General features: G+C 37.8%; 1 protein-coding gene across 1 annotated transcript; it reads right to left on the minus strand.

The window, feature by feature from the left end:
- Positions 1–733: 733 nt before the first annotated feature.
- Positions 734–19,335, minus strand: LOC101601084 (flavin-containing monooxygenase 5-like). Its single transcript, XM_012947353.2, is given in 8 exon segments — positions 734–1,115; positions 6,192–6,264; positions 9,435–9,784; positions 12,568–12,767; positions 15,653–15,795; positions 17,251–17,413; positions 17,844–18,032; positions 19,201–19,335. Coding segments are annotated over 8 exon segments (1,635 nt in total).
- Positions 19,336–24,669: the final 5,334 nt, after the last annotated feature.

Below are 24,669 nucleotides of genomic sequence, written 5' to 3' on the forward strand. Positions count from 1 at the left end.
TCTCTGTTTCTATCTCTCACATTTTTGGTGTGAGAGTGTATGTGTGTGCAGGTGTGCATGTCCCATGCGTGGAGGCTGGAGCAAGACAGTTGGGTGTCCTCCCGTATCACTGTTATTTCTTCTTTCCCTTGAGATACTGTGTCTCACTGAACCTGGACTTCCCCACTTTCTGTAGATCGGCTGATTAGGAAGCACATGAACTCCAGATACATGCACCACATTGTATATGTGACTTTACATGGGTACTGGGAAATTAAACACAGACTGGAAAGATTTCCCGGCAAGTGCCTTTAACCACTGAGCAATCTTTCCAGCCCTTTGCTCACTTTCTAAATTGAATCCTATTTTTAATTATTATTCTTGGTCACATATTGAGTAAATCAAATTATTTCTGGAAAAAAGGGGAAGTAAATTGTACATTCTCAAACCTTTCCTCAAAAGTATTATTGATATGCTTTTTGTTTTCATTTGACTATTCATATGTAAGATAATAAATCTCTGGGCATGGTGGCCCACGCCTTTAATCACAGCACTCTGGAGGCAGAGGTAGAAGGATTGCCATGAGTTCGAGGCCACCCTGAGACTCCATACTGAATTCCAGCCTGGGCTAGAGTGAGACCCTACCTCGGAAAACAAAAACAAAAACAAAAGATAATAAATCTAATACACATCATTTCCCATATATAATTTTTTATTAAGGTATATAGCTCAAACAACAATGTCTTATTCTTCTCTAATTGCAGAAACATCTGTGCCAACATGTCATAAGCGTTATAGTTAACATGAAAACACAAAATAAAATAATGGCACAGACACTTTTGCTCCAAAACGGACCAGAGGAGGCAGCTTCAGAGTGTTGGAGCATGCGAGTTCTCAGGGGTTTGAGGATCCTATCTCTCTGAGTGAGGATGGCTGTCCGAGCCCCAGCCCATTTTCCTGGTCCCTGTAGACGGTACTGGTATGGGGTGCAGGGCCCATAGAAAATCTCTATGGCCAGCTTTATATCCCAGAGGAGGAGAGAAAGCAGGTTGGGTTTGACTCCTAGCTCACAAGCAATTTCGTCCATGTAGTCTATATATCTCACTTGACGTACATCTCTTGGGTTTTTCACAAACCTGAAATCAGAAGGAAGATATGAAAACCTCCATGTCAGACAGTCAGTCACTGTTATGCCATGAATTTCTACGTGCTTTATTTTGATTTGCTTATTAACCTCATTATTTTCTACTTATTAAAATTTTTATTTTCATACATTTAGCATACTACTTTCTCTTAACACAAGATGTAAATCCCTGAGGGCTTTAAAGTTCCTAAGTACTGAGTAAGGTGGCATATACAGAGAGAAAAAGTTGAATGAATGCATGAAATCTTGTGTATGGATTTCCCTTCCAAACTCAAAATTTAGTTCTATGAAATCAGTCTGATTATCAAGTACTCTATTAGGTGAAAGAGTATAAAGCTCTATTGTTCACTCCATGCTTCCAAGCTACACAAAATATCTTTGCCATGTATCACTTCTGTACACAGATTTTTCCTTTGAGTGCCTGTAGAACATCAGAAATGATTACTCCTATAGGACTTGTTCTATAGTATCGAAAATGAAAAGCTACTATAATCTAGGTGTGATGATTCTTACTTATAATCCCAGCACTAGTTAGGCTAAGGAAGGAAGATCACAAGCTCCTTAGTGAGTTCAAGGCTAGCTTAAACTATAGTGGCACCCTTTGAATGAATGAATGAATGAATGAATGAGTGAATGAATAAATAAATAAATAACCAAAGCAACATTCTGCTAAATCACTTGAATAAAAGAAAGACAAAAATAAAATACCAGCAACTTAAAATATTTTTGGGTATGGTGGCTCATGCCTTGGCTACAGAGTAAGTTCCAGGTCAGCTAGGCTAGAGTGAGATCCTGCCTCAAACAACAACAACAGCAAACAACTCAAATAAAACTTTTCAAGATGTTGTGAAGAGATATTATGGTCATTAAAACAAACAAACTTAAAGGTTAATGAGCCAAGTGGGTGAATGAAGATGTTAGACAGGAACATTAAAATAAAGAGGCAGCTGGGCATGGTGGCGCACACCTTTAAACCCAGCATTCAGGAGGCAGAGGTAGGAGGATCGCTATGGGTTCAATGCTACCCTGAGACTACGTAGTGAATTCCAGGACAGCCTGAGCTAGAGTGAACCCTATTTCAAAAAAAAAAAAAAAAAAAAAGGCTAAGGAAAATAGCATCAAAACTTTGAATACTAAATTCATGAATTTGGAGAAAATGATAATTAGTATTGAGTTTCAAAGGTGACAATTTGACAATAAGAATAATTAATAAATGTTTTACTGCTTTAGTAAAAAATAAAGGAAGCAAATACTATACACATTAAGTAAATTAACATTTTATTTAAAAAAATAGGGAATTATTCTTAGTTTCAGCTGGGGCCCTTTTGAAGTATGATGGGGTGGTTCTCTCCTTAGGATCTGTATGTTTCTCCTACCTATAACTGAAGGCTAACTCCACAAAGCATGACCCATATACATCAACAAGGAGGGGCCAGGGGAAGGGGGTAGGACATGGATGAGCCTAACAATGGTACCAACTTGACTATATTCACCGAGTACAAAACTAATTAATAAAAAAAATAAAAAATAGGGAATTATAAGATGAGAAAATATTTTACATAAATGTATGCTTAAACTGGCAAAATTAAAAGATAATGACAAACTTTTCTAATAAAATATGACTTTATATTTAACAGAATAGTCCAATTTAACTAAACCAATAATACCACAGAAAATGCAAAATACAAAATAATTATTTCTTCAATAGTGTCTAATTTTTAAATTTACATTAGTGATGAATTTCAAGCTTTCATGTGGTGACGTCACCATCCTACTGAAGCCCAGGTTTCTGCCACCTCTGCAGAACCTTCATCATGAATTTCATACGGTTAGCATACACATCATATACTTCAAAAGACAGTTAACAGAAACAGAACAAAACAGGTGGGAATGAAAGGGATAATCACTGACCAGTCTAATGTATAAAAATTATGCAAGTAATAAATACAATTCTATCAAAAAGAATTGCACAGTAACAATATTTAACACAACCATATATATTGACTAAGGTATTAATAAATGTTTAACATATGGATAATTGCTATAATTAATGATATCAACATGTCAACAGTGCAAGTCCATGACATTTTAGAATGTGGCCAAAGGCATTTGATGAAATACACATACCTTTCTTTACATAAAAGAGAATGCAAGGTCACTTTCTCAGATTCAGTAAACAATATCACACTTAACAGTAAAACACTAAAAGTTGTCTAAACAAAATCAGAAATAATACAGGAAGAGCCTGCCCCCTATCTAGGATTGTCTTTTTAAAAAATATATTTATTTATTTGACAGAGAAAAAGGGAGAGAGAGGAGGGGAGAGAGAGAGAGAGAGAGAGAGAGAGAGAGAGAGAGAGAGAGAGAGAGAGAGAGAGAGAGGAAGAAAGAATGGGCCTGCCAGGGCCTCCAACCACTGCAAATGAACTCCAGACACGTGTGTCCCTTAGTGCATCTGGCTAATGTGGGTACTGAGGAATCGAACCTGGATCCTTTGGCTTTGCAGACAAACACCTCAAATGCTAAGCCATCCCTCCAGCCCTAGGGTCATCTTTTATGGTACAAGAAGGCTAGTGTTATCAGGTAAATGACATAAACATAAAAAAGGAAGTGTAAAAATTATAGCTGTTTTATTGAATACTTAACCAGCCTAAGATAAATATTGATATTAAAAAGTGTAGTTTCCAATAGCAAATTACTGTACATGAAGGAATAACTTCTTTAAACCCAGAAATAATTAATTAAAAATAAAAAGAAAAAATCTATTTACTTTAGCAACAAAAAACCCCACTAAAAGTAAGCGTAAATAGAGACTTGACATCATAGAAAATACCAATGATACGTATATCTATAGAGTTTTATGAGCTTTGTCATTTTAGTAATGAACTTGTAATAACCTGATCATTTCTTCCAAAGTTTCTTGCAGTATATGAGCTTGTTGCAAAGTATATGGAGTAGATGTTTAACAAGTTGAAATAGGTAAGCAAGTCCTTAAGCTACTCTTGATTATGCATTTGAGAAGTACCTATATTCCTGTTAACTTCTGAGTTTAGCTCATTTCTTATAGCTTTCATGACCTCAGTTGTGACTATGAATGAAGCTTCCTTCCCCTTGTTTATTAATGGTTTTCCCTTTATGTAGTGTTCCTTGCATAAATTTGGTATTGTTTGTCTATTTAACAAGTGATATTTATGTTCCTCAATCAGGCATTATTTCCACATGCACATTTCCCACCACAATATCAATGAACTAAAATTATCTTACTTGATTTCATTTGGTTGCAAACTATATAAAGAAACTAATGGTATTCCATTACCATGTGGCCTACGGATTTATTATGAACCCATCAGCTGGGACTAGACTTTGTAGACTGTCATAGAGAAGGCAACATGTAAAAATGCCTTTGTTTCATCACAGGTAGAAAAGCGCTTCAGAGCTGGTGTTTCCTAATCCTTTTGTCTATTCCATGGTAACCCGGTGCCCAGTACCAGTCATACAGTTGTTCTCTTCGGTAACTGGCCAGTGCTTTCAAACATGCAGGTTCATGTAAATAATTACTGGCAGTAGGTTGTAATTGTTGGGTTAAAAATAACATTGGAATGTGGGACTTTTACCAGTAATTCTTTGTTTTAAGATTGGAAGTGGAGTAAAATTTAAAATTTGGGCAAGAAAAAAAATCATGTTTTCAGTATATATTGTGCTGAAACATCATAACTGCTTACTTCTCAGCCATCTTTTGTGCTCAAAGGAAAAGTGATTAGAATTTTGGACATGTCAGCATATAACAGGAAACCCTATTTGTGAGTCCTGTTAGCATGTTATATCAGAAATATTAAATAGCATCCAGATGTGAGTTCTTTCTAAATTTGAAAAAGAAAAAAATGAAAAATACATCACACCAAATACAAAAAAGGATTCTGGGGAAAAAATGTTTCTTTTATTCCAAAGCATTCTTCATGGGGTTGGGATGTGCAAGGCCGTGGGTTTGGTCTTCAGCACCGGGGAAAAAAATCACAACATTGTTTGCTTATGATGGATTTGAAGAAAATGGCTTGAAATCAGAGAATGTTGTGTCTTTTTGGAGATGAAGATTAGTTTATGTTTAAAAAAAAAGAGCAGCAAAAGGAATCAGTTCTAATTATGCACTGCCTATTAGTATTAAGGTTTTCTTTGTCTGCTTCACTCAACTTGAACAAATCAGAGTCCGTGTGCATGCTGGACTCACCTCGTTACACGTGAGTAGCCCACCAGGAGTGTGCACTGGAGTCTGGGCGTGTCGCTTTGGAATTCTGAAGTGTTCTAGATCGTGTTCTTATAGATTCTCTCGCCTCCTGCGTCCCAGGCTCTTGGCAGGACGTGTGCTGTATGTAAGGCCAGCACACTGAACTGCACTTCAGGTAAATGGATTGACTTGTGTGGCAACTGTGATTTGGCAACATGGGGTAAGAAACAAGGAATGACATGGACCCTTGAGACAGTGAGAGAGCATTTGTCATTTGTACCCTGAATGTAGAATTTGTTTTATTGCATAACTCTGTTAGCAAACATGATTGTGAAAAGGATATTTTCTGTATGTAATAACTTAGAAGCTCCATTTGTACAGCTTTCCTACTCTAAGGTGAAATGATGTATTTAATAATTTGGATATAATGTGCTCTGTTGGAATTGTTGGGTATGAGTCTGTTGAAGCTAAAATGAACCTAAAAACACTTTTTTTTAAAAGAAATCTGATTTTTAACTCCTGAAGCCTATTGTACTTAGATTTCCAATGCTGGTTCAAATTCTGTTCTTTTTAAATTAAAAGCATGGATGCCTTGGGGATGTTCTTAGAAGATGTGGTTTGGGGTTTTGTTAACTTTACAGTTCTAGCGCTGTTTGTCTCTGGCAAGTATTTTGAAAGATCAGTGGAAAGCTAAACATTCTTAATTTAACGTAAATATACTTCTTTTTGGTTAAGAAAAAATAAAATCAGACTTTTCAAAGAAAAAAAAAAAAAAGAAACTATATAAAACACAGCATCTCTTTTGGACAGATTTCATTTACTTTAACCAAAAATTAGGTTCCTTACTGTTTTGCCATTTACCTTTTCCTTCTGTTGATGTCAGCTAACATGTCACTCTCTGAAGGTAACTTTTTCAGTCCTGAGAAAAAGATGGTTCGGAAGGCCACAGGAGAAAATGAACAGAAAGAATAGTTTCAAAATAGAACAAATGTAATAATCATGTCTCTATGAAAATCATAAAGTCCAGTATAAAAAACCTCAAGGACTGGAGAGATAGCTTAGTGGTTAAGGCAAAACCTACGGACCCAGGTTCAATTCTCCAGGTCCCATGTAAGCCAGATGCACAAGGTGGCACATGCATCCGGAATTTGTTTGCAGTGGCTGGCTAGAGGCCCTGGCATGCCCATTCTCTCTCTCTTCTCTCTTTCTCACTCTCTTTCCCTCCCTCTCCTTCATTTTCTCTTCCTTTCCCTCTATCTCTGTCTCAAATAAAAACAAATAACAAAAAAATCCTTAAGGAAGATAATATCCTTCCCATCATCATTCTTATGTTATCAGTAAGGGGGTCAGCTTCTCATCAAGAAAACTAGGTTTATAATTTTTATTTGTTTACATCCATACTCACAATTCTTGGATACTAAGAAAACCATATATTATGGCTCTTTTTTTGGGGGGGGGTGGGGAAAGAATCTTCCAGAGTACTTTCAACCATATTGTGAACTATATCAATATACTCTTTTATTTTAACATTTCATAGACATCCCAAAGTACTTTTTCTGTATTTAGAACGGTTGAAATTATCTTAGTTTTCATTATGTATTCATGAAGTGAGTAGTAATGGAGTGTGTCCGATATTGTAATAACTGCATTTTGTAAGAAGAGCTAATAATTATAAATGGAAATTAGTGAATATGTGAATGTGTCTGAAACAAAGAATTCACAGAAAGCAGAAGGTTAAATCACAGAGAGACAGAAAGAGTACTAAGTTTTTCCCTTTTTTGTTTCACTGGGTGCCACATACCATAACACCTATTGGTATAAAAATAATATTTACACATGAGTATTCTCAAATATCTTTCAAAGCACAGTTTAGAAGTAAGGGTGCAAACAATTAAAAGAACAGAGTTGCAGAAATTTAAAGGACATTTAGGTTACTAAAATATTACTGTATACATTTTCATACTTTGTGAACTTCAATTATTCTTCTAGGAATATACCAGACAGAACTATGTATACATGTTCAGTGAACATATACATTAGATTTTTCATTGTATCACTTTTCAAAATAAATCTAAATGCCTATCCATATAGAATAAATTGTAGATATGTATGTATATCCATATCTATACATTGGATGGATGAACACATGAAGTTATATATTAAGTGAAAATGATTGATGGCAAAATAAAGATTCATTTTACAATATTCTGATAAGAGAAATAAGCCCAACAATGTGTGGTGCACATTTTATGACTTCATTTATACAAGGGAAGCAGAGCAAACCTAACTGCTACAATAAGAAGGAGACATTGCTCTTTTTGGTGATGCTAAAGAAAAAGAGAAGAAAGAAGGCTTCTGAGATCTGGTTCAGTCCATTTGTTTTTAATCTAAACAGTGGTCAAGTCATTGTGTTTGTATTGACATTGTGAACCCTCATCTAGCAAATTGTTCATGTATGATATGTGTGCTATTGTACATCTGTATTATGCTAAAATAAATCTTTTGACAATTTTGCATTACCAAAAGGCAATTAGGTATGAGCAGAAACCTCAAAATACAATAAACCTAATAGATGTGGTTATCATCATATTATCTCTCATGATAAATGATTCTGCATCTTTCATAAGGTCACCACACCATTCATTTTTTCAATTAAAAATATTTATTTATTTATGGGAGAGATGGAGAGGAGGAGAGAACAGAAGTGCCCCTGCAAATGAACTCCAGATGCATGTTCCACTTTGTACATCTGGCTTTATGTGAGTACTAGGGAATTGAACCCAGGTCATCAGGCTTTACAAGAAGCACCTTTACCAGCTGAGCTAACTCTCCAGCCCCATTTTTTAGCATTTAACATTTTACTGCTGTCATTTGTTGATGCCACATTTCTAGCTATGTATTTGTGGTGGAAGTCAGCAAAGAAAATACATACTTACCAGGAGAAAGAGAGGTATGATACAACAGGAAACCCAATATACCTAAGTATAGCTTTAGAAGTTTTTGAATGGACTCAACTCAAATTACTTGAAATGAATAGCCACATGACTTCAGAAAATGAATGATGTAACATAGAAAAATGATTGATTTCTATATCCACTTGACTGTGTACATACACAAATTTCATTTAGGGAAAAGCAGTGTACCCAAGTCCTGACTTGCTTAGTTAATGATCATATGTCTCAGAGCATGAGGGTAGAGAACTTGGTCAAAGTTCTTTAGGCATATAAGGGAATGTGTCCAGTACAATTCAATATACTTTGGTCCTTACAAATGATAGTAAAATTTTGACAAACTGCCAAACTCTGCTCTAATTTTATTTTAACAGAAAATTTGTTTTGCTCAGAAATATGAATTTATGTCAAGAATATGAGCCACATAATTTAAGTTAGCCAGTAAAGTAAGGTAATTTCACTTACTTTACCTTGTTTGTTTTCTGTTTCCATAAAATCTCATCCTATATTAGCTTTCAGCTGAAAAGAACCAAAGAGGTGGTCAATTATACTAAAATACTACCTGATTACAATTCATGGCTTAAAAACGTCAATATTTCATCATAGATAAGGAAGGGAGGGGTTCATGAAACTCTCAAATCTTCCAGAGTATATAGCAGAAACTGGTTATTCTGGGAGAGGGGATTCATGCTCTTTTGTGATATAGCCCCTGGAGGATTGCCTTTTCTCCAGTAAATATCCTCCCACCTACAAGTATGCAAATAATTCTAATTTAAATCAGTGGGCCAAAAAACAAGACATGGAATTAAGATGAGGAAGTAGGAAAAAAGGTTTTAGTGAGAGGGGAAGATAGCGGGTAAGTGGGGAGATCAAAATACATTGTATACAATATATAAAATTATCAATAATTAAGCAATAATAAAAAGCTTATTCCTTGGATGTTTTGATTTTTAATAGAATTTTCTTAGAAATTAAATATCTATCTTCTAGAGAAGCAAATATTGTTATATTCTTATAGTGAAACTCCACAAACTGACAGAAGAAGAGGGCAGATAAATTTATGTAGAAGGTTTCTGAGTGGTTTGTAAAGCATAGTGTACTGAGTACATACTTTCCTCCTAAAAGGGCCAGTGCATACCTTTGAATACATGCACAACCCATCGACTTTGGAGTTCGGATGTGGGAATAATTGCTCCTGCTGGCTGCAGGATGCCAATGAACGCTAGTGTTGGCTTCTCCAGCTGAACAGGGAAGACTAATTTGAACATGGAGTGCTGGCTGTCCAGGATTCCTGAGTCATCATCCAGGAAAGGGAAAGAGAAGTTGTAGCCTGTGGCAAAGATGACAGCATCAATACTCTCTTCGGTGCCATCCTCAAAGATGGCTGATGTCTCAGTGAACTCCTTCACATTTGTCTTCATCAGTACTCTTCCAGTAATTATGTGATTTGGTAAGTCATCACTGAAAACTGTTTTATAGTCAAGAATTCTGCATGGAAAGAAATACAACATCAAGATGTAGGTATACATTTTCTTAATAAAGAAGTTTGGTTAGGTAAAAATTCCTGATGTTATTCCATAATTTCAATAATTCTTATTCTTATTATGGGATTCTTCAGAAGCATGATTATTGTAGTTACTTCATGGAGACTGGGATAGAATATGCCAAAATATCCCAAATATGACCAAAAACAGCTGTTGGGAAGAAAGGGCTTATTTCAGCTTAAAGTTTCAAGGGGAATCTTCATGATGACTGGGGAAAGCTTGGCAGTAGCAGAGGCTAAATATCACATTTTGTACTACTAGCTGGCTGAAATCAGCAAAAGTGAGCTGAACTCTAGTAAAGGGGAGCTAGCTATAACACACTGAAGCCCACAACCCAGCAACACACCTCCTCCAGCAAGGCTCTACCTCCTAAATTGTCACCAGCTGGGCACAAAGCATTGAAAACACATGAGTCTATGGGGAACATCTGATTCAAACTACCACATTCCACCCATGACCCCTATAAACTCACAACCATCTCATGATATAAAATGCATTTAATCCAACATTAAACAATCTCATAGATTTTTACCAATCCTAACACTGCTCAGAAGTACAAAGCTTCCTTGAAACTCAAGACAGTCTTAACTGTGAGATTTAGAGAATCAAAATACAAGAATGTCTACTGCAAAACTAAGTCTTAGCAAGGACCAATGCAACCAGGTCAAACATCAAATCTGATAGCTCCATGTCTAGCATTTGGGACCAGTAATAAATTCTTTAGGATCTAAATTCCACTCCTCTAGATGGCACACTTATAGGCCAGTGAACAATCCATCTTGATCCAGGAGCTCTTCTTGGCAGCCATTTCATACCTCTGGAATCTCTGAAATCCAGAGGTCTCCGCTGTAAACCATCCCTCATCTTTATGGTTCTATACCATGGCTCCCTAATAGCTTCTATCCAGGGATTATTACCTGTTCCACATCACTTACGGGCCATGTCCAAAACCACTCTGTTTCAAATATAATTACTATTTCTTGCATTTGTTAGACTTCCAAAACTAGTACCAGATGTGCCACAAAACTTTAATTCAGGAAGGGGATCAAGCTGACTTTAAGGAGCAGGAAAACTCCTTCAGCTTCCATCTTTTATGCCTCCTTCTTTTAAAAAAGTCAACATTCCTGCTAATGTCTCAATGCAGAACAAATGATCCAATCTCAATGATGATATTCTCTCAAACAATTATAGTTGAACTGGGTTATAGTCCCTGGAAACCAAGAATTTCCTTCCTTTCAGTACCAATTTACATCCATTGTATCCTTTCTCTATTTTATACCAAAGACATCAAACCACTACTTTAAACTTTAACTTTGCTTAAGTTATCAGGACAAGAGAAGAGGATAGTCAGTCTCTCACACAAACTGTCTCTATCTCAGTCCCAACAAAGTTTTTCTTCCCTTCTTAATCCAAGCTTCTAAACTCCCCTGTTCTCTCTACACTTATTTCTTTCAACTCTCATCAAAATGATTCATCAAGCTCTCCTAAAAGCAATTCAAGGCTTCCCTATTTCAAGGATGTTCTATATTGTTCCTGCAAATCAATTCCAAAAGACTAGAAATCACATAGTTAAGCTTATCACAGCAATAACTCTATTTCTCTGGTACCAATTTTCTGTTGTAGTTACCGTCTTATTGCTAAGACAAAACATCCAAACAAAAGCAGGTGATAGGAGGAAATGGTTTGTTTTGGTTTATAGTATTGAGGGGAAGTTTCATCATGGCAGCAGAGGCTGGACATCACTTTTTGGTATAGCAGCTGGCAGAAAGCAGCAAGAGAGTCACCTGAGCTCTGGCAATAATACCCCTAAGCCCATTTTCAGAAACACACCTCCTTCAGAGAGGTTCTACCTCCAAAATTGCCACAAGCTGGGAATCAAGGATTCAAAACATAGTGCTAAATAGTTAACTCTGTATGCATTCTTCTAGCTATGTCTTAATATTAATTATTTGTTTTCTAAGACAGGTTTACTTATGGTGAAAAGGAAATAGGACCAAGAATGGATTAATGAATGACACTAAGTTTTAACGTTAGGTTAGGCAAGAAAGAGAGAAAATAGAGGAAGGGTTGTCCTGGAGTTGGAGGAACACAGGAAGAAGATAGGGTACAAAAGACTAGGTAAGGTTTGGGAACTAGTTAGGGTAGAGATGAGTAAGAAAAGGAAGTTAAAAATTTTCAAACACAGAATTAATTTTAAGATGACATCCAGAATCATAACAATGTTCAGAGGTAAGACCTAGGATGGCTGGGGATAAGGATCATAAAATAGGGTAGGGCAGGAAGCCTCCTCTTCAGCTGAAGATGTCAAGGTACTACACTGTGCAAAAATGGGGTTGTCATACATAAATAATGGAATTTTCTTTTGTGATGATAGGCTTGAAGATAATAGGAGTATCATAGTTTTAAATTTCGAGTGTGAATATGAAGCAGATAACAGTAAAAAAGCAGAGGGAGAGTTGTAACATTATGACATTTGTATGATTCTCAAATAAGACAAGTTCAAAAGCCTTTACTACCTCATTACGCACCCTACATATGCTTTTTTATAACCTTAGTAGGATGACCAAGAGCTCCAAGTAGGATGAAAATAATTTTGATAGTCTTCACTAAAATAAATTCTATGAGGAATTAGAACAGCTTCCTTTGCTCCATATCCACATAACTTGTAGATTCAGTTGACTTATAGTAGTGTAGGTATATTTGCTTTCCTTACATTCTAGGCCTTACCTGTGTGTAGCCTGTAGCCCATAATTGGCATGGTTAAACCTTGAATTTAATTTATTCTCTGTCCAGCTGTTGATTAGGAATTTGGGGCAGAACTTTTGGATGACTCTGTTATATCTGGTGAAGAGTGTGGCATCCATGGGATTCCCATTGTCCCACACCCGATTCCATATCCATGCACCTCTCCTTGTGCTGAGAAAAACCTGCAACAAAGGAATGGGTGCTTTGTAAATGTTGTTGCTAATCACACTGGACTCACATTCTCAGTGAGTATTTTTTAAAGTACTTTATTTATTGATTTGTGAGACAGAGAAATATGCAGGGGGGAAAGAGAAAGAGAAAGAGAGAGAAACACCAGGGCCTCCAGCCATTGTAAACAAACTCCAGATATGTGTGTCCCCTTGTGCATTAGGCTTACATGGGTCTTGGGAAATCGAACCTGAGCTCTTTAATTTTTCAGGAAAGCACCTTAACCATTAAGTCTTCTCTCCTGCCCTCAGCAAGTGTTTATAACTGTAAAGGAAATAGGATTAACTTTTTAGCATCACCTTATTCACCCAGTTGTTCTTTCCTTCTTTATTACTCTATAAATATGTCTAGTTACTCAAAGTCCTTTCAACTCAAATATTGTTTGTTATGGACCTGTTTTCATTGCAATGGTTTCTTTAGTTATGCTACATGTTTGGAGTATTTTAGGCTAATATATTTGTTTGGAGTTAGAAGTTAGTGTCATATTCTCTGTAAGGTCTTTCATTTAAAATTTCAGGATAACAGAAACACATGAATAAAACATCAGGAATATAAACAAAGTTTAGGTAGGAAAATTTATACTGGAATTTTCTTACATTTAGAAGTGGAAAGTTGCATGAAAAATGTTTAAAGTGCATACAAAAGAGATTATATGTTTAGAGAAATATTTTGCTTGATTTTTAAAAATAATTTTATTGAGGACTTTAATAGATGAACATACTCTAAATTTTTGGAATTTCTATCAGGTTAACCTCTTTTGTTTTTCCTTCCCTACTTCCATTCCATTGATGGCTCTTCTCAGTGGGCAGTAATGGTAATCATATGCAGAGGACAGTGCCTCACAGCACACCCCATCATTTGCCTCTCATCCCCTCTTCAGAAATAATCCCTGAACCTTGTAGGGTATGTTGGAAGTCTAATTTAGTATTGAGCTCTTGGCAACCTCTCATCTTCTACTTTGATGAGTTTTGAGTCCCTCAGTGTCTACTATCATCTCCAGAGTAGTTTCTCAGGCTAGCAATGAGATCAGCTTTCATCGTCAATGCACCTTTTCCTCTACATTGTTTTCTGGGGTCTGTTGGGTACGATAGAGATGGCACATGCAGTGCTAGATACTAAGTTCTATTTTTTTCATTTCAATGGGTCTTGGGTGTCTCTGAAATATTATACCCATCAAAAAAGTCTTTTAAATGTACAAATATATCTATTTTTAGTCACTTATATGAGACTTTTTAAAAAGGTTGCAGCTTTTAAATGAAGATATAAGCACTACTAGGTAAGATGGTCACCGCAGAGATATGTGACTCATGTTTGAGCAGTGTCTAGTTAATGGTGCATGGCATGTACGGTATTTCTTTTCTTTGTGGGACGATGAATCAAAATCAAACAATTAATTTGGAATTGTGGAAAATGACTTTCCCTGCTCTGTGGGAGTCAACACCATTTGCTACAGAGCAGAGATTGTGCTTCTCTATTTGCTGATGGAATTTCTGCTTTGTCCTTTATACCTTATTCATAGATCAGCAGACCATATTTTAATCATGGTTGTGTTCATTGTTTACTGCATAAACTTAATTTACAATATAAACTTGGTGTTTTCTATAAAATTCATTTCAGTTTTAATTTCCATTTTGCTAGCATAGCTATGTGTAATTACGTAATTATGCCACCTGACTAATCAGATTGCATTATTTCATCATTCTGGTGCAGTGTGGTGTAAAAGGACACTATTATTTTGGTGCTCTGTTTTTTTTTTTTTTGTTCTTTTCATTCATATCTAGTCAGTAGAAATGTATGGCATGGCTGGAAGCCAGGAGAGAGTCAGTCCCCAGACAGTGTGTCTAATGCCAGAAGGTGCTACATGGGTGACTGGTGGAAATGACCAATATCTGTCCAAGCAACTCATGGTCTAACCTACTTAGCAACAAATAACCTGTTGTGATGCCCACACAAGTGCAATAGTGGCACACAGCCATGGTGGGGAACCAGCTGCTCTTGATTTGGCTAACTGATCCCCTCAGTGGTACGGGACCCTTAGCTGGAACTGGGAAACAAGTCAGAACCATATCCAAACATAAGCCCACTCTCCAATATCAAGTTACCATCAATCATGGGGTACAAGAGGGCCAACACCTATTAAACTCCCTAATAAAAAAGTAAGGGTTATCTCATTTGTCCTGGTGCTATCTTACTCTCCACTGGGGAATCTGCTTCTCTTTTTCAGATAGATGCAGATCCTAAAGAGAGAGCCACCCCATCATACCTCAAAAGGGCCCCAACTGAAACTAAGGAAAATTGGCAAAACAAGCAAGGGTGCTGTTTTCCTGATGAACCAGATACCAGCACAAAGGGGAAGGAGACCAACATAGAGAAAAATCAACTCCTACCAAATCAGAGAGCCAGAGCCTCAGGGGCCCCCAACACCTCCTCACTGAAGCAGACCAAAAATGAACCCAACATGGCTCAGGGAAATTTTGCGGAAGAGGGGGCAGAAAGAATGTCAGAGACACATGTTGGGTCATGATATGCAGAGAGATTTATCGTACCAATAACTGTGGGCTAACTCCACAAGGTATGACCCATATACATCAACAAAGAGGGGCCATTGGGGAGGGAGTAGGTCACAGATGAGCTTCATAACGGTACCAAACTGCCGGTATTTGCTGAATAGAAAACTAATTAAAAAAAAAAAAGAAAAATACACCATTGTCTTGTTGATATAGAAGTCAAAACTCAAAACTGGGGTACCACCACAAAATCTGCAGCAAAAGTCTAGACCCACATGGCCTCTGCAGATATAACTGTTATTCCCAGAACAGAACCAGCTATAACGCCAAACCTGTTCAGCAACACGACTGATCTCTCCAGCCACATCTGCTCCAGAATTCCCGATGCCAATCACAAGCACTCTCTTCCCCACAAAGCTGTCTGGGTGCTTGTACTCCCAGCTGTGGAGATACCTGCCTTGGAACCTCTGGATCCCTGTGAAGGAAGAGTTGAAGTCACAAATACAACTGGGAAAGGCTGTTCAGACGAATGTATTCCTAAACTTGAAGTTCATGTTACTTAAATAGTGTCCTTTGATCTTGGACAGTTATTATAAAATAAGTTAATCCAAGGTATATAATATTCAGTAGCAGAGGTTATGTGGCTAAGACCAAACTCAAAACAGGAAAAATGTTTCTTTTTAAATATTGAATTTTAAATTTGCTCAGTATGTTGATTCTTGTTACTTTTGCATTTTATTGCCTTTTTCTAATTTTCTGCTTTTGTCAAGTGAATTTCATCATAAGTATGTAAAGAATCACAAATATACAAAGATCCTTAGCACTGATGAGTGAAAGAAATTGTATGTGAATCATATACACTGTCGCATGTGTAGTGTATGCATGTGTATATGCCCTTGAACCACTCCATATACTTGCCTGTGGCAGGGATGGCTTATCTGCAATGGCTGGAGTAGAACAATGGGTGTCCTATTCCATCACCCTTCCATCTATTCTAGTTTGAGCCTGAACCTCTTTTGACTGCTTCCCAAGGCTCCACTGATTCTTGGGTCTCTGCTCCCCTGTGGGACTGGGATTACAGGCACATATGGCCCCATCCTGCTGTTTTACGTGGGATGTGGAGAGATGAACTTGGGCAGGCTTTGGTCCTCATGCTTATGCAAGAAGCATGCTTAACCACTGAGCCATCTCTCCAGCCCAATTGTCTACTTAAAGTTTTCCCTTTTGATGTTCCTGCTTTAGTTGTCTTCTATTAATTAATGTTCCACACCACTGCAAGACTGATCTTTGTAAAATACATATGTGAACATGTACTTGCCTCCTCCAAATCTTCTTTCTTTCTCTCCCCACCGCCTTCTGCTCTTTTGTGTTTTTTTTTCCATTAAATCTTACCTACCCCATCCACATCAAATGTATGCCATTATCTAAGTTTGCCTAGTAATTTCACATTGACTGTTGCTCATACTCAGCTTCTATCCCAGGAAGGTCTGGGGAACTCTTAGTTTCCAGGTTTGCTGTTTCTTCTGTTAGATTTTGCCTGGCTAGTCTGGAAAAATTAAGGGCACTCCTTTTTTTTTTTTTATCCTTCTGGGTCATGTAAACACTTATATTCAATGCCTGAGATAGTACAGTCATTAAGATTATTAGAAGGCAGATTTTTAAAATTTCATGAGAAAGAGAGACAGAGAGAGAGAGAGAATTGGTGCCCCAAGGCCTCAGCCACTGAAGTCAAACTCCAGATGATTGCACCACCTGGGCATGTGCAGCCTTGCATTTGTCTCACCTTTGTGCATCTGGCTTATGAGGCATCTGGAGAGAAACAGAACATGGGTACTTAAGCATCGCAGGCAAGCACCTTAACTGCTAAGAAATCTCTCCAGCCCTAGAATGCAGGTTTTTTTTTTTTCTTTCATATTTATCAGATAAATACCTGAAAAATCCTGTAAAGGCAAATTCTTCTTATTGTAGTGACCACTGCAGATCATGACTCCATCAAAGATGTAGGTTTTCTGCTTCCTATTAGCTTCCACCACAACCTCCCACTGTCCAGAGGATGAGAAATCAGGGTGTTTCCTCACATTGCACACCTTTGACTGAGAAACAAGAAATGATGATGCCCTTACTTCTAGAGTATTGTTACTAGCCTTCCTTTCTTCCCTTAGAATACCATGTTTAGGTGAATGAAGTATCATATGGTCATAGATCTTGGATCTCTGGAGTCCTAAGATGGTCACTTCCCAATTGTTAAAATACTCTGGAATGCAAAAGCTGCATTACTTTTATTTTCTTTTTCCTACTTTCATTTAATACCATTAATTATAATTTAGATTTTATGTTCATATTCCCACATAATGCTCCTCTGGGTAAGAGAAGAGACTAAAATAAAAACATTCTTCACACTCATGAGAATACGAAGACATATTTTTTTGTGCATTCTGATTGGAAAGGCAAATTGACCCTTTGCCTCCACCACTGGCTCTGGCTTGACTCATGCAGGTCACGGGCAGTGGTCTCTTTCCTTACCTGGAACTGGATGTGCTTCATAAGCCCAAAATGGCTGGCGTACATCCTGAGATACTCCATCATTTTGGTGTTGTGGATGTAATTGGGGTAGTGGTCAGGGAAAGGGTAGTCGCTGAAGGCAGTCATCTCCTTGGAAGTATTGCTGGTCAAAGATTTGTATACCCCAGGATTTCCAACCTCGGGCATCTCCTACAGTAAGCAAAGAAACCCATGGCTTCCAGGTTCCAAGAACACAGTGAAGAATGTTTAAGGGATGATCACACCAATGATATTTGCTTTCTTTGAAAAGTTATTACTTTTTGGTTTTCTGCAATATTGCACAGCAGAATGATGGCAGTAGACTAGTTTACTAATGATGGGTTCTCTTCATACAATTCTATTTATAGTGATTGTGTCAATGTGACACCAACAATAAAGAAATGGAAACAATATTCGAAAAAAATAACACATCAGAGAATGTACCAAAGGGCAAAAGCAACCTCACACCAAAGGAATTTGATTTAAGTAAAGGTCCTAGGGAGAAAACAAAACTTAGGTGACCTGAGACCAAATATGTATGTATGTGTATACATGCATACATACATACATACACACACACACACATCTATATCTATCTATCTATCTATCTATCTATCTATCTATCTATCTATCTATCTATCTATCTCTATATTTTTTAAATGTGGGTTATGTTAAACTATAAAGGAATAATAGTGACTATCTATCTATCTAACTATCTCTATATTTTTTAAATGTGGGTTATGTTAAACTATAAAGGAATAATAGTGACAATATTGGAGTCTTGAACATGGAAGTTACCAAACAGTATACTTCAGAATGCAAAAAATGCATTGTCTTTATTAATACATCAGAGATAAGACAACACATACTTCCTGTTCATGGAGACACTACCCTTAATATAAACCCACTCCTTTCAGTCATGTGACTGCATCTGTAATGAAGCACACATTTTTTGCTAGATATACTCTTTTCCCCCTTGCAACTAGTAAACAACATACAGAGGGAGCCATTGTTTGGAGGGAAATATCACAACTACGAGTAAAAGAGTCTTCTTGTCATGTGTGCTTAACATGGGATAACTATACAAGCTGCTTGAGTCTGCGAAACTTCTATAAAATTTGCATATTCATACCCCAACTTCTTTATGTGGGGTTGTCAGCAAAATGAAAGTAAATAGGGTTATGCAAATGCTGCAAAGTGTTTTGAGTTTATTTGAGTGTGAGATATTACTGCCTTCAAAAGTATACTTAAGAAATAATTTATATGTTATTACAGTTGTATTTGCTAGTCACACACACACATAACATCATATAGTCTGTGAAAATATTTATAAAATTACCTCATAGATCCACAGCCCTCCAATATCATTTTTCTTTTCAAAACACATGGGCTGGAGTCCCTCCTCCAAGCAGATCTTAATTGCACCTAGTCCACTGACTCCAGCACCAATCACTGCAACTTTTTTCACACTCATGGTCGCTTGAATAAAGAAGAAGAACTTTTCAGTTTTGTTTTGAGATGTTGCCACATCACTGCTTCTCTTCATCTTAGTGTGGTCATTTTGGATGCAACTTTACTTGTTTCATTACCTGATGTCTTCCTAAGTTACTCTCCATTTAAATTTTTTTAATGAATATTTACCATTTTCCTATGGGTCTTCCTCAGCACATAAACATCAAATTTCTGTATCTTTGAATTGTCTTCTGTGAGACAAACAAGCACATCCATGCCAATAATATTCAAATTTATTTTCCTCTTCAACAAGTGGTAAAAATCATACGTATACCAAAGAATTATAACAGATATATTTATGATTTATTATCAGTGAGTGCTGAATCTACATCTTAGTTTTAAATACGGGATTTCTCATTGAACCTGGAGCTCACCAATTCAGCTAGACTACCTATCAAGCCAGCCCTTGGGATAATCCTATCTTTACCTTCTCAGCACTGGGATTATAGGCACACACTGCTCTGCCTAGCTTTTACATGGATGCCAGAAATACAAACTCAGGTCCTCATGCTTGCATAGGAAGCATGTTACCCATGCAGCTATCTTCCTTACTGATCCCTACCTGGTTTTACATGGTCTTCTCATTTATTTGTCTTTGATTTTTTTTCTCAGTCCTGAGTTTCATACCTATGTGAAATTTCATAGTAAACAAGCATAAAGTCAAATTATTGCCAGAAACATCATCAAGAAATCAAATTGTACCAATGGGTATGATGCATAGCAAAACATAAGTGATAAGATAATTACTATATTTCCTGAGCACACTATTGGCCTTTCTCACTTTGTTTATGAAACTAGTAGGAACATTAAAACAAAGACATCCTAGCAGTTCTAGAATACATTTTTTTTTCTTTTTGTTGCTATAAGAGAGTGAAACCAATCTAGAAGGAATTTAGAGACAAGGAGATAGAAGGAAGCAGAAAATGGACATAGGTTGCTAACTCTGTTCTCGAAAGATAAAGAAGGATTGTCTAACTCACAATCTTTATAGAGAGGGATCGTCCTGGTGTGAGGTTGACTTTTCTGTCCTGGATTCCTCAGGTTTGCTTGCCGAGGTGCCAAGGATGACAAGGAATGTAGTCTACTTTTGCCAGCCAGTTTTCTGTGGTTTTCTTTCCAGGAATTCTCTCAGCCTCCAGAGGAACTTTCATGTATCCACTGCCCTTCCTTCTTACCCTGAATCCTCTTTTATACCTACCTGGTCTCAGTCCCCCACCCTCACCTCCTCTCGTTTGCATTTTCATGAAAGGGCAGGACTTTTTACACCTAGTCCTGGAATGATCCACCTTCTTATTCTTGGAACATGTGACTGAAGCAGATAGAGGTTCACTGCCTCTGCATAACTGCTATAAATCACTTCTGAGGGAGATTTTTCTGTATTTTACCCCTTTGGACTTTCAAGCACAAAGCAAGCCCCTGTTACAAATTTCACAAGGATCCGCAACGCCAAAGCACTACAAGTTATTTCTAACATGATATGCTCCTTACTTGTACATTATGATCCTCCTACAAGAATCAATAGGATGCTAATATAGTTATTGGCATAGATGCAAAAACATGAGAAGAGATGTACTATAGGAATTTTGTCACATGATTATGACAGTCTACCTGCAAGCCTGAGGCCCTAGATGCTAATAGAACGACTCTGTTCATGTCTGAATGTGTCAAACCTAGGAATTTGATGCAAATCTGTAAGAATGAAGGCTTGAGATCCAGGAATTGCCCAAGAGCTTGGAGTTCTGAAGTCCAAGGACAGAAGTGTGTCCCAGATCTGGAAGAGACAATGGGAAATTGTCTTTCTTCTACTTATGCCTCAGCCAATTGGATAGTCTCTTCCCCCATTGATTATTCCCTAATCAGTCTACTGAATTTACAAAGACTGCTTTGGAAACATTCTCACAGACAGTTAATTCAGTTCAACTACTATAATCTAAGACCAAGGTACTCAAGCTTCCCATCCAGGAGAACAGAAATTGGCTTTGTGCCCAGTAAACTTTGAGAATAATGGTTTACTATCTGTATGGCTATCCTTTAATCCCAGAAAACTGACATCTAAAATTAATTAGCAAATATACACCCTTTTGTTGACTTGACACCTTTATGCTTTCTCTTAAACCACTTCTAATCTCCAAAGAGAGGTACAGAGAAAGCAATACTTTCATCTAACATCTATCATACAGCAACTGAAGAAGATCCCTTTCCAATAGAGGACCTAAAATACTTGAGGGATATTTTGCTCAGCTCCTAATATTCCAAGACCCAAATGTTATTCTGGACATTTATGTATAGTTAATATTTGGATATCTATATACATATTAAGTTACATGATAAACTAAGGCCAAAATGAAAGCAAATGTGTTATATACATGCACTCATGCACACAAAATATATACATATTCATAGTAACATAAGAAGGAAATATGAAAATAGTTACAGTTCCAGCTTATATAGCTGGTCCTCCTCTCATGGTCATATCTGGTATTTATTATTATCTTCTTTTGCTACCTATTTTCTTTTCTTTTTCAAATAAAGTAAAATATCCTAAGTACTTAAAAATAAAATTCAATATGATGTCCCAGTCCCAGTCATCTGAACCAACAGTGAGCTGCTAATACCCTAATTGTAGAAACTAACCCTAAATCTTACTTAACCCAGCTCCAAAATCTCCAAATACATCACGTCAGGTTGTGAGGTGGAGTGGAGTATACTCATCACCATGAAGCAACCTTTGTGAAAATAACAGTTGGGGTAGTTGTGGTGTTAGGAATCCCCAGTGTGGAGAGCTCTGAAAGCCTAACATGTGTGCTAACACCAGCATGCCTTACCTGGTAGGACTCAGAAGGTAGGGTGGCATCCAGGTGTGGCATGCGTTGGATGAGCCCTCTCTCTGCCCATGCCAAGGGCCCAGTGAGGTACAGTCACAACCAAACTGATTAGTATTTTCTTGTCAAGCCTTAGATCTTTGGCAGAGCCAGTCAACATATGATTTGTGGGCCCACAAAGGCCTGTTGCTGAGATGGGAAAACAAAACAAAACAAAACAAAAACCCCAAAGAATTCTCATGGCCAAGTTTGGGGTAACAATTGTCTGGAAAGCAGCCTGTCAGGCTCCATGAGTCCTATTCAAACTTTGGATCTTCTTACAACCAGGCTTCACTGGGTCCTGAAATCTCAGCCTTCTGAGGCACACACACTTAGCCCCCATCTCAGAATCCAGTATCTATCTTTTCATTAGTTTAGTCCCCTGAAGCCAGGCTGGTCAGGACCCCAAGGCTGCCCTTGGCCTCTGTTTCTCTAAGGACAAGGATCTCAGCTTTTGAGGCTGGGGCTATCAAAGCAACATAGGAAGCTATCATTCCTCCAATAACTAGGAGCCCTGGTTGCCTTAGAACTGAACCTATTGCCATGTTGTGAGGCCTCTTGAGCTAGAGGATTGCTATCTAGGTGGAAGCAGCATAGGTTCTTGGATAGGCCAAGAGTTGTTGGATGATATCCTGAGAACTATGTACTCATAGTCTCCTTGGGCCACCAGGCATTAGATTAGTGGCAGGACCTGGACCTATTACTGATCAAGTTTGTACATTATAAGATGTGGACGTTGGTCTGCTATATGGCCTTCACTTGACCTTTGATGGTAACCTGGTTCTTGAAGGTGAGGCTCCACAAAGTGCAAGTCCATAAGCCAAAACAAACCTTTTTTTCCCACAAGCTTGTCTTGGTTAGGTGATTTCTGCCAGCAATACGAACCTGACTTCAACAGTAAAAATAGTACCAGAGGAGAGGTATTTCTTCTAGACACCTGACTGCATGGTTTTGGCCTTTTGGAGCTAAGGTTTGAGAGGAATGTGGAAGAAGTTTAAACCTTGGTCTCAGAAATGCCTTGCAGTGCTATAAGTACAGCTTGATGGACTATTTTGGTCAGAGTTGAAAGACTTGAATTTAGTAAGAAGTATGAACTGTGAGGTTTGGCTTGTGAGGGTGAGAAAGAGATTTGCCTGGACTGGGCTAGAAGCAGTTTGTGTGAGAGGCTTGCTGTTATGCCTGTGTCCTGAGAACTTATGAAGGGTTGCTCTGCATAGAAACAGACTGGTATGAGCAGAGGGATATGGCACAAAAATGAAATATCTGGGCTGAAACTTCTGCCTATTCAGCTGCAATTAAATGAGAGATTACAACCTTTGGGATTGGGCCAGCTGACCTTCACTGGGGTGACAGGAAGAATGCAGTCTTTTGAAGGGGCTGAATGCTGCAGGAGTATCCTGTTCTTTAAAGTTTGCTTTATCCCTGCCCACCCCAGATTAACAAACTGGCATCTTGCCTGGTATTATGGAGTATAGGAAAGGCAGGAGAGAGGCCATTGAATTTGTAGCATGGTCTTGTGTTTTGTAAATGGCCATGGGCAGTGTGAAGTAGGTTTGCTTGATGCCTGCATGGAGACCAGATGGAGCTGTGAGGATGGCTGCTAGGGAGAGCTGTAAGCCCCAGATAAAGTTTTCCAGGACTGTGAATAGCCTACTGTTGCTGGTTAGAATCACTGGATTTGGATATTTGTCACCAACTGGAGTTGTTGGACTTGGAGCTACAGAGTTTTATGCTTTCCTTGTTTAAGTCTTGTATTGGTTGAATATTTCTTTGCTATGCTCAATGCCATCATTTGCAGTGTGAATGTTTATTCTGTGCCATTATGGGCTTTCTAAAAATTATTTTTGATATTATGGCTCAGTTAAAAGATCTTGGACTATGGGGATGTTTGAACGTCATTAAGATTGATAAAACTGTGGAGACTTTCAAAGTCGCACTGAATGCATTGCATTTTGCATTATGAATGGTTATCAGTTTATGAGGGGCAGGGGCTGAATGTGGTGCTTTGGTTCAGCTATTCCCCATAAACTTAGGTGTTGTGAATGCTAGGTTCCGAGCTGATAAAGATTTGGAAATTAACACCTCCTAGAGGCAGCATATTACTGGTGGTGGGCTTATGGATTACATATCCAGTTTTCCCTCGTCAGTGTTTGGCACACTTTCCTGCTGATATTGCACATCTGATGTTGATGAAGAGGTGACGTCCACCCTCTTCTCATGCCATCATTTTCCGATGCTATTATGGAGCTTCCCCTCAAGTCTGTAAGCCAAAATAAACATTCCCCCCCCCCCCACAAGCTGCTCTTGGTTGGGTTTTTTTCTGCCAGCCATGCAAACCTGACTGCAACAATAGCCATCCATGCTGATGAAACCCAAAGATATGTGACTGTATAGGTGCTCCAAGTAAAACAGTGTGTTACCGGGAATATGACCCC

Source organism: Jaculus jaculus, chromosome 1, assembly GCF_020740685.1.
Source record: "Jaculus jaculus isolate mJacJac1 chromosome 1, mJacJac1.mat.Y.cur, whole genome shotgun sequence".
NCBI lineage: Eukaryota > Metazoa > Chordata > Mammalia > Rodentia > Dipodidae > Jaculus > Jaculus jaculus.